A 10,866-nucleotide genomic window follows, 5' to 3' on the forward strand; every position below is an offset into this window, starting at 1 on the left:
ACTTTAAAATACACTGTTCATGACCTCAGTGATATTTCAAGTCGGTATTTACAGCTGCCAGTCATAAACAATGACTTCTCAATGGAGATAGACACAAAATGCTGGAGTAACTATACGGGTCAGGCAGCATCTCTGGAGAAAAGGAATAGGTGACGTTTCGGGTCGACACCTTTCTTCAGACTGAGAGTCAGGGGAGAGGAAAACTGGAGGTATGAAAAGGTAAAGAGCGAACCAGAGCCGGCACCAATGGCTAAAGAGCCCACAATAGTCCATTGTCGGCTGTGGAGGAAGAGGTGATAACGAAGGGATGTGAACAGTAAAACTAGCAGGATGACTAAGGTGGGAAAGGGATGTAAAGAGAAGGAATGCAATGGGCACTTGAAATTAGAGAAATTAATATTTACACCGCAGTTCTGAGCTGCCCAAGCAAAATATGAGGTGTTGTTCCTCCAATTTGCGTGTGGCCTCACTCTGACAGTGGAGGAAGGCCCAGGACAGAAAGGTCAATATGGGAGGGGAGTTAAAATGTTTGATGACTGGAGAATCTGGAGAAAATAAAATCTACTGTTGGGTTGAATAAAGCAAAGAAGACCAAATTAGCTCTCATATTGTATCATGAATCTGAGAATAGAAAAATGTTCACTTGTTGAAATGTTACACAGATTGGCAATCGATAAATAAATTACATTTTTTTAATGAAAGGGTGGGGAGGGGGGTTGTTTATTTTTCCTGAATATGATTTAAAAATGATACAAATAAAATTTGATTTTGCATGGATGTAATGTGGCTCTTAATTTCACTGCAGCCCATATCTGTAAGACATCCAGTTAAATTATTCTCTTAGTAATGACAAAAAAGCGAATGCGTTTTTTTTGCACAGATGATTAATTCCCAATTATCAATGTCAAATCTTCCAAATTAGATGAATGTTGACACCAACAGGAGATTGTGTGGTAGGAAATGCTAAAGATGTCTACTTTCATTGTATAATTTCTACTCTTGAAATAACCTGCTCAATATTTTCTTAATATATCACAAATTACACTTTCCTTACCACAAATTTCCTTACCAAGGATGATATTAACATGTCATTTACTATTATTCCAACATAGTATGCATGCACGTGAAAGTTGAGACCACAGGCGTGGATTTGATACTCTAGTACCTGCATGCTTTGACCTGCAGTAGGGAGATTTAGTCCATTCACTCAGACCCAAACAGAGTTAAACGTGACAGTAATGACTATTCAATCTTTTGAAATCACCACATTGAATATGGCAGGCTCTTTAAGTTTGGAAACCGTATGCTGACTCAACTCCTGTACCAGTTTGTTACCTGATACATCTTCCCCTTTATCTAAAGATTGAAAACAAACCAATCTACAGGGATGCAATATATATGTCTCTGGATAAAAAGTGGAGATTATGTCCTCAATGTAGAACTTGACCCAAGACTATCTTTGCGTGTGACTGATTCAAGATATGTATGTATGCAGACATCAGGTGTCACCTTGGACTGAGGTTGTATCTCACCCTAATGTTGGGTCTAGTCTTGTTGCAATAATTTGTACTGCTTCATCCTATAACACTTTATCTTCAGCAGTCCACTGATGTGGTTGGGAACTCAGACTCTTCCATAGATGAGGCAAAGGGAGACAGGAGAATGGGTCATGGGTCCAGTAGAGTACCCTTTTTTGCAGGGATTCGTTTACATACAGGGCCTGGACGCAATGTTCTTAAACTCTGTCCCAAATGTCCATACTCCACTCTAATTAGTTATCCCCGGAGACATTAGGATGTTACTTCTGTTTAGGAAAGCATTGAGCGCACCTTTAAATCTTATCGTTTTTTGTCTGTCTGGTAATTGCTGAGTGGAGAGGAGGGTTTCCATTTCGGCAGTCTGGTGTTGGGCATGCCAAAGATGTAGCTAACTCATGGAGCTGACTGAAGAGTATATAGGTCTTTCCCAGTTTATAAACTGTAAACTTTAGACTTCAGAGATACAGCGTGGAAACTGGCCCTTCGGCCCTCTGTGTCAGCGCTGACCAGCAATAACCCTGTACATTACAGGTAGACAAAAATGCTGGATAAACTCAGCGGGTGAGGCAGCATCTATGGAGCGAAGGATTAGGTGACGTTTTGGGTCGAGACCCTTCTTCAGACTGATGTGGGTTGGGGGGACTGACCAAAATGCTGGAGAAACTCAGCGGGTGAGGCAGCATCAATGGAGCGAAGGAATAGGTGACGTTTCGGGTCGAGACCCTTCAGACTGATGTGGGGGGGGGAGTTTCCTCCCACACTCCACAGACAGCACCCGTAGTCAGGATCGAACCTGGATTCTGGCGCTGTAAGGCAGCAACTCTACCCCTGTGCCATTATCCATGAACACATCCCAAGGCTAGCACACTCCAAGATGGACATACTGAGTCTTTGTTGAATTGTATACGTTAAAGTCTCTCCCATCATTGCAGCTCACGGGGCTGGAACCCAGACCTCCCTTGGACCATTATGATTGTAATATAATTCATATAATGCTATCGATACTTTATAATCTTTTACATAAGACCGTAAAACATAGAAGCAGAAATAGGCCATGCAGCCCATCGAGTCTACTCCGCCATTCAATCATGGCTGATCTATTTCTCCCTCTCATCCCCTTTCTCTTGCCTTCACTCCGCAACCTTTGATGCCCTTACTAATCAAGAAATTATCAATATCTGCTTTAAAAATACCCAGTGACATGACTTCCACAGCCGCCTGTTGCAGTGAATTCCACAGATTCACCATGCTCTGGCTGACAAAGCTCATCCACATCCCCATTCTAAATATACATTATTTTATTCTGAGGGTGTGCTCTTTGGTTCTAGACTCTCCCATCACTGGAAACATTCTCTCCACATCCATTGTAGTGGACCTTACGTTATTTGGTAGCTTTCAATTAGATAATTCTTCTAAACTCCAGTTATAATGACAATATTTAAGAGGCACTTATGGGCACATGTACAGGCAGATGCTGGACGGATATAAACTAGGATGATGTGGGAAGATAGGGTGAATTTCATCAACTCATGGTAGCACAGACATTGTTGGCCGAAGAGCCTGTTCCTGAGCTGTACTGTTCTATGTTCTGTGTAAGTGCAGTGAAGCATCATGGCGTGTCTTGCAAAGGATACATTCTGTACCACACTATGGCAGAGACCTTTTGTTCATAGATTTTTATATAAATTTGCAAGTTAGCTTTGGGAAATTAAGAGGTCAACTCTGCTTAATTAAACAGTATTTTCCAGTGAAATTAGCCCATAACAAAATACCTCTAACTTGCAGAATAATTGTACTTGGAACTGGCTTAGCAAGTTCTAAAAGTGCAATGTGCAGGCACTATTTGAACATGACATGACCAGAGCCATTGGCATAGAGTCATAGAGTCATAGGTCAGGCTCTTTGGCTCAGCTTGTCCATGCTGACCAAGGTGCCCCATCTACACTCATCCCACCTGCCCACATTTGGCCCATATCCCTCTACAATGGCTGGATTTTCTGAGTGTCCATCCATTCTATAATATCTGGGGGAAATCTTGAAGGCACAGTGGTGCCACTGGTAGTGCTGCTTGCTCACAGCAATGGAGACCTGTTTTTGATCCTGACATTGGGCGCCATCTATGTGGAGTTTGCACGATCATCAGGAATGATAGTTCACAGAACAATCACGCCAACACTCCTCTGGCCCTAATTGTATTCCCACTCCACCTAACCGCTGGAGCCTATTCTATCCCATAAATCCATTCATTCACTCATTGGAGACAAGCTCCATTGGGTCTGTGAGGCAGAGGCTCTACCTGCTGCGCCACCCTTTCAGCTCATTGTGAGACCAACATCCACAAAGTCAAAATGACTCCCTTCACCGGCTCAACACAATGAGTTGATGTCGAGCCAACAACTCTTAATGCCAGCTAGACAAGGAGATAGTGACCGACATCAAGAAGTGAAGCAGTACATATGCCCTGGTTTGCATTGAAGGTGCCCAAGTAGAGAGGGTTGAAAGTTTCAAATTCCTAGGAGTAAATATCACTGGCAACTTGATCTGGACCACCCACATGGAAGCAATGGCCAAGAAAGCACACCATCGACTCTACTTCCTTAGGAGGCTGAGGAAGTTCGGCATGTCCCCAACAACTCTCACCAACTTCTACAGATGCGCCGCAGAGAGTATTTTATCGGGATGCATCACAGTATGGCTTGGGAACAGCTCCATCCAAGACCGCAAGAAATTGCAGAGAATTGTCGGACAACCCAGACCATCACACAAACCAACCTTTCGTTGACTCCATTTACACCTCACGCTGCCTCTGCAAGGCCAGCAGCATCATCAAGGACCAGTCGCACCCCTGCCACTCCCTCTTCTCCCCTCTCCCATCAGGCAAGAGGTACAGAAGTGTGAAAATACACACCTCCAGATTCAGGGACAGTTTCTTCCGAACTGAACCGTCCTACCAACAAGTAGAGAGGAGTCCTGAGCTACTATCTAGCTAATTGGAGATCCTTGGACTATCTTTGATCAGACTTTATTGAACCTTGTACTAAACGTTATTCACTTTATTCCCTTTATCATGTATCTACGCCGTGGATAGAAACATAGACATAGAAACATAGAAAATAGGTGCAGGAGTAGGCCATTCGGCCCTTCGAGCCTGCACCGCCATTCAATATGATCATGGCTGATCATCCAACTCAGTATCCCATACCTGCCTTCTCTCCATACCCCACTGATCCCTTTAGCCACAAGGGCCACATCTAACTCCCTCTTAAATATAGCCAATGAACTGGCCTCAACTACCTTCTGTGGCAGAGAATTCCATAGATTCACCACTCTGTGTAAAAAACGATTTTCTCATCTCGGTCCTATAAGACTTCCCTCTTATCCTTAAACTGTGACCCCTTGTTCTGGACTTCCCCAACATTGGGAATAATCTTCCTGCATCTAGCCTGTCCAACCCCTTAAGAATTTTGTAAGTTTCTATAAGATGACTCGATTGTAATCTTGTATTGTCTTTCCGCTGACTGGTTGCCTATTTCCTTCGCTCCATAGATGCTGCCGCACCCGCTGAGTTTCTCCAGCATTTTCGTCTACCACATGGGAACTGGGATATTTCCCTGAATGGCAATTTACAACCAGACACAAAATGCTGAAGTAACTCAGAGGGTCGGGCAGCATCTCTGGGGGACATGGACAGGTCACGTTTCGGTTTGAGACCCTTCAGACAGGAAAAAAGGTGGATGGGGGACGGGACAACCCTGGCAAGCGATAAGTGCCTGACCCGATGAGTTACTCCAGCACTCTGTGTTCTTTATTGTAAACCAACATCTGCAGTTCCTTGTTTCTCCATTAAACGACCCAGTGTGCACTTAATGTTAAAACGAAATACTTAAATAGTGACAGTTTACATTCTCAATGGAAGAACAGCGCCTGAATCAAACCATGCATCATGAACTGTGGCCGCTGAATTTCTTTCCATGTACGGTTTCGCCCAAACTACACTGACTGGCACTAGACTAGACTAGAGTGTTGCATTCGCTTACCCGTTTCCCATTTGTGTGGGAAGGAACTGCAGATGCTGATTTACAGCGAAGAACGACACTCAAATATATAGTAACACCGCGGGTCAGGGAACATCTCTGGAGAAAGGGAAATAGGTGACCTTCAGGGTCTACACCCTTCTTCCCCTCCCCAGACGCTGCCCGACCCGCTGAGTCGCTCCAAGCACTTTGTGCTGACTTTACCTGTTCGCCCGTTTAGCCTTGTGATCGTAGTATTTGACGGCGGTGTCTTTGTCCAACAGGAGGTCTCCGAGCCCTCGAGTCAGCGACTGCACCCGGTAGAAGGGGTGCGAGAAGAGTTGTCGGAGTTTGGAGAGAGTTGAGCTGAGCTGCCAGTGTGCCCGGGCTGCGCTGCTATCGTTGCCCGCGGCCGAGCCTGGCGGCCGGGCTCCGCTTCGAGCCCGCAACTGATCGCACGGACACTGGCCCGGAGCGAACCTCCGCCGCTGCTGCTGCTGCTGCTGCAACTTGGGCAAGATGTTGAAGAGCAGGTCGACCGTGAAGGCCGTCGAAAGGAGCAGGACAGCCAGCAATCTGTTCCTTCTGCTCCACATGGTTTGTGTCTCAGCCGGTGAGTGCTGTGCTTGCGAGAGAGGGAGAGAGAGAGAGAGTCTGTCACAACAGGACCCACGCTCCACTAGCTGAGCCGCACAATCTTCTTAAAGTGACACCACAGCATCGCTGCCCTTGTGAAAACCTTACACGCCCACATCCCCTTCCACGCGTGAATGCATGCAGCCGCCCTCATTCTGAGGTTTAGTGTAAAGGAAGAAGGGTAGGGCTGATTAATAAGTGTGTCAGGGGTTATGGGGAGTAGGAGAGTGGTGAGGATGGGGTGGAGAGGGAATTATATACCAAACATGATTGAATTGTGGAGTAGACTTGATGGGCAGGTGTATATTAGAGAGCATATTGACTGGTTGCATCATGGCCTGGTTCGGTAACTCCAACGCCCAGGAACGAAGAAGATTGCAAAAAGTTCATGTTCATAAGTGATAGGAGCTGAATTAGGCCATTCGGCCCATCAAGTCTACTCCGCCATTCAATCTTTCCCTCTTTACCCCATTCTCTCACCTTCTCCCCATAACCCCTGACTCCCGTACGAATCAAGTGAGAGCACTGACCACAAAAGGTGGGAACACTGCCCAGTCCATCACGGGTTCTGACCTCCCCACCACCGAAGGGATCTCCAAGAGTCGCTGCTTCAAAAGGGCAGCCAGCATCACCAGAGACCCACACCACCCTGGCCATGCTCTTGTTTCGCTCCTGCCATCGGGAAGAAGATATAGGAGCCTGAAATCTATAGTCCAGGTTCAGGAGCAGCTTCTTCCCTACAACCATCAGGCTATTAAACATTACAACCTCCAACTTGACTCTGAACTGTACAGACTTGGGGACATTATCTTTGCACTGATATTTGTGTGTTCTTTATATACTTGCTGAAGTTTTTGTTTATTATGGATTTTACAGAGTGCTATGTTTACATATCTGTTGTGTTGAGAATGTAATTGTTCTGTTTCGGGACATATGACAATAAAACACACTTGATTCTTGAAGGATTTAATTAGAACCTGAGTGACAACTTATTCACACAGGTGGTGGTTACATGCAACAAGCTGCCAGAGGAGGTAGTTGAGGTAGGTACAATAACAACTTTTAAGGGACATTTGGACAGGTATATGGATAGGAAAGGTTAAGAGAGATGCAGGCAATGGGACAAGTTATTTGGTCGGGCATGGATGGGTTGGGCTGAAGGTCCTGTTTCCATGTTATATGACTCTATGAGTTTATTACAGTAAAAGTCAGAGCAGATGGGAAGGGTTTTGGCCTGAAACGTTGCCTATTCCCTTCATTCCATAGATGCTGCCTCACCCGCTGAGTTTCTCCAGCACTTTTGTCTACCATGGAATAAATGTTGGACTCAGGCTTATGGGGAGAAGGCAGGAGAATGGGTTTAGGAGGGAGAGATGGATCAGCCATGATTGAGTGGTGGAGTAGACTTGATGGGCCGAATGGCCTAATTCTGCTCCTGTCATTTATGAACATGAACTAGCAAATGTCTGACAGGAAATAAGCACATGAAAAATTACCATGCTGTATCTCATTTAACAATCAAAGTAGATTTTAAATATGAATAATAGGCTTTGGAAAAAAAGGAGAGAAGAATAAATAAATCTTGTTTCTTAGGTTACTTTTGACAGAGGTTAAGCAAATATTATTTTGGATATTACATCTAAGAGAGCCAATTTTGGGGGAAATATTAATAACCAACTATTTAAATTAAACAGTTATACAAAGTCAATTGCGGAGTTACAAAACATGTAAACAGGCCATTTGGCTCAACTGGCCCTTGCTGAACAAGATGGCTATCTGCGCTAGTCCCACCCTCCCGTATTTGACCAAATCTCTTTAGAAATCATCATTAAGCTGATGTTATAAGTTTTTGGCAACCTCTGGCCAATTCCACTGGGGATTATAGTACATAGGGCAGGAACAGGCCCTTCAGCCCACACTGTCTGTGCTGAGCATGATGCCAAGTTAAACTACTGCATATGATGCGTGCCCCTCCATTGCATATACGTACCTCTCTAATAGCCTCTTAAATGCCACTATCATATCTGCCTCCACCACTACCCCTGGCACCCCTGGCAGCGCTTGCCAGGCACCCACCACCTCTTTGTAAGACACTTGTCCCACTCATCTTCAAACTATCCCTATCTCACCTTAAAGCTATACCCTCTAGTCTTTGAAACTTGGGACAGAGGTTCTGATTGTCTACCCTATCAAGGTCATAAGTGATAGGAGTGGCTGATCTATCTTTCCCTCCTAACATTCTCCTGCCTTCTCCACATAACCTCTGACACTTCTACTAATCAAGATTCTATCTATCTCTGCCTTAAAAAATATCCACTGACTTGGCCTCCACAGCCTTCTGTGGCAAATAATTCCACAGATTCACCACTCTCTGACTAAAGAAGTTTCCTAATTTCCTTCCTGAAAAAAACATCCTTTAATTCTGTGGCAAAGACCTCTAGTCCTAGACTCTCCCACTAGTGGAAACATCTTCTCCACATCTACTCATAGGGACGACAGATGGCACAATGGGCTAAGTGTTCGGCTGGCGACCGGAAGGTAGCCGGTTCGAATCCCGCTTGGAATGCATACTGTCGTTGTGTCCTTGGGCAAGACACTTCACCCACCTTTGCCTGTGTGTGAATGTGTCTGAGTGATTGGTGGTGGTCGGAGGGCACCGTTAAGGATGCCGATCCGAAACAGGCGCAGCTTAGCAGCCACGCTTCCATCAGTCTGCCCCAGGGCAGCTGTGGCTACAGAAGTAGCTCACCACCACCGAGTGTGACTGAGGAATGTATGAATAATGTGATGTAAAGCGCCTTGAGTATTCTAGAAAGGCGCTATATAAATCCCATCCATTATTACTCTATCCAAGCCTTTCACTATTCTGTATGTTTCAAAGAGGTCCCCCCTCAGTCTTCGAAACTCCAGCAAGTGCAACTCCAGTGCCGACAAGCGCTCATCATAGGTTAACCTACTCATCAATGTAGAATAGAGCAAAAATATTCAACCATTTAAAGTTTAAAGCTAAATCTGGATGAAATTCTACGATGTTTAATGCCACTTTGTGTGCAATCTGTCCCACTTTTCAGTACAAAAGCACAGTGCAGCCTTTACCATTATTATTTTCCTCATGGTTTCCTTCAAATTAATAATCAACTAACCTTCTGTGAAAATAATCTGCAAATGTTACCCCTTTTCATCCTGAAGTGATAAAAATAACCTAGACGATTATAATTTGACACATGGTACTAGAAATAGTGCAGAAAGAGTGTGTCGTGCATGCATGCTGTAACATATAGATGCAAGTGAACCTATTAAAAGGACAATGAAGGAAAATGAACAGGGTCACTCTGAGATGATCAACCAATACTGTACTTAGATTTTCAACCTAAGGAAAAAACATGATTAAACAGCCTGGAAAGAAGCTTCCAATCAAAATTTAATGACTAGGAGCTCCGAGTGTGAATATCAACATACGTTTTTTGACTCAGAACACTGTAATCAAATGAGTGACTCGCTTTATAGAACATGGGAGGACGTTAATATTCTTATTAGAGGAACTGGAAGTGCATCTATACACGAGCTTATTCACCACTGAACTTAGCTGCTGACAGAGTCCTGCATGAATGTAGGCTTCGCTCAATCCCCCGAGAGTCTACGGTAGGAGAGATTGGAGGTTACAGTGAATATTGCACCAAATCCCAACCATAAAACCCACGAGGATGATTCCTGGTCATGGAGGAGCTGGGAGTTCAGGTACTGTGTTTAAATTTACATTTTTAATAAGGCACGCACATTTTTACAGTCTGAAGAAGGTCTCGACCCGAAACGTTGCCTATTCCTTCTCTCTATAGATGCTGCCTCACCTGCTGAGTTTCTCCAGCATTTTTTGTCTACCCATATTTTTACATAATGCTTTGGCTTTCTCTTTCCTGTGTGAAATGGTATTCGGAGTTGCTAGCTTCTTTCCTGCGAAGTTGAAGTTTGAGAGCTACTATAATATTTTTAAGTTATAATATCCGTGTGTGTATTAAAAAAAACACGTTTTCAAATTACTAAATTTTCTAAGCTCTCCTTATCTCTGTAATTTTCTTCAGCTCCATAGATCTTTATGGTATCTGTAGAAACGAGGAATTGTAGATGATGGTTTACAAAAAAAGACGCAAAGTGCTGTAGTACTCCAGCGGGTTGATGCAGGCGAAGATGGTTTATAGGCATGAATGTAGGCTTCGCTGCTCAGCACTTCAACTCCCCCTCCCATTCCCAATCCGACCTCTCTGTCCTGGGTCTCCTCCATTGCCAGAGTGAGCAACAGCGGAAATTGGAGGAACAGCACCTCATATTCCGTCTGGGGACCTTGCGTCCTTATGGCATTAACATTGAATTCTCCCAATTTGGCTAGCCCTTGCTGTCTCCTCCCCTTCCTTAACCCTCTAGCTGTCTCCTCCCACCCTCCCATCCGCCCGCCCTCGGGCTCCTCCTCCTCCTCCCCTTTTCCTTCTTTCTTTCCCCCCCCCCCACCCCCCATCAGTCTGAAGAAGGGTTTCGGCCCGAAACGTCGCCTATTTCCTTCGCTCCATAGATGCTGCTGCACCCGCTGAGTTTCCCCAGCAATTTTGTGTACCTATGGTTTATAGGCAGATGGTTGCAAAAGCCGGAGATAAACAGACAGAGGCATGAGACAAAAGGATTGAAGA

The 10,866-nt window shown here is 44.7% G+C and overlaps 1 protein-coding gene and 1 long non-coding RNA gene across 3 annotated transcripts in view; both read right to left on the bottom strand.

The window, feature by feature from the left end:
- Positions 1-6,247, bottom strand: part of fam20a (FAM20A golgi associated secretory pathway pseudokinase) — a 45,366-nt gene extending 39,119 nt beyond the window's left edge. For both annotated transcript variants that reach the window (XM_033044361.1, XM_033044360.1), the window contains exon 1: positions 5,777-6,247. In XM_033044361.1, the coding sequence (XP_032900252.1) occupies positions 5,777-6,147 (371 nt within the window). In that variant the 5' untranslated portion in view covers positions 6,148-6,247. The remainder of the gene's footprint in view (positions 1-5,776) is intronic.
- A 2,383-nt stretch (positions 6,248-8,630) lies between these two features.
- On the bottom strand, positions 8,631-9,142 carry LOC116987770. The gene is made up of 3 exons (XR_004415780.1): positions 9,032-9,142; positions 8,790-8,793; positions 8,631-8,667 (listed from the first exon to the last, which is right to left on the bottom strand). It is a non-coding gene; the product is annotated as an uncharacterized LOC116987770 (long non-coding RNA).
- Positions 9,143-10,866: the final 1,724 nt, after the last annotated feature.

The sequence above is a fragment of the Amblyraja radiata genome, chromosome 26, assembly GCF_010909765.2.
Source record: "Amblyraja radiata isolate CabotCenter1 chromosome 26, sAmbRad1.1.pri, whole genome shotgun sequence".
Lineage (NCBI taxonomy): Eukaryota > Metazoa > Chordata > Chondrichthyes > Rajiformes > Rajidae > Amblyraja > Amblyraja radiata.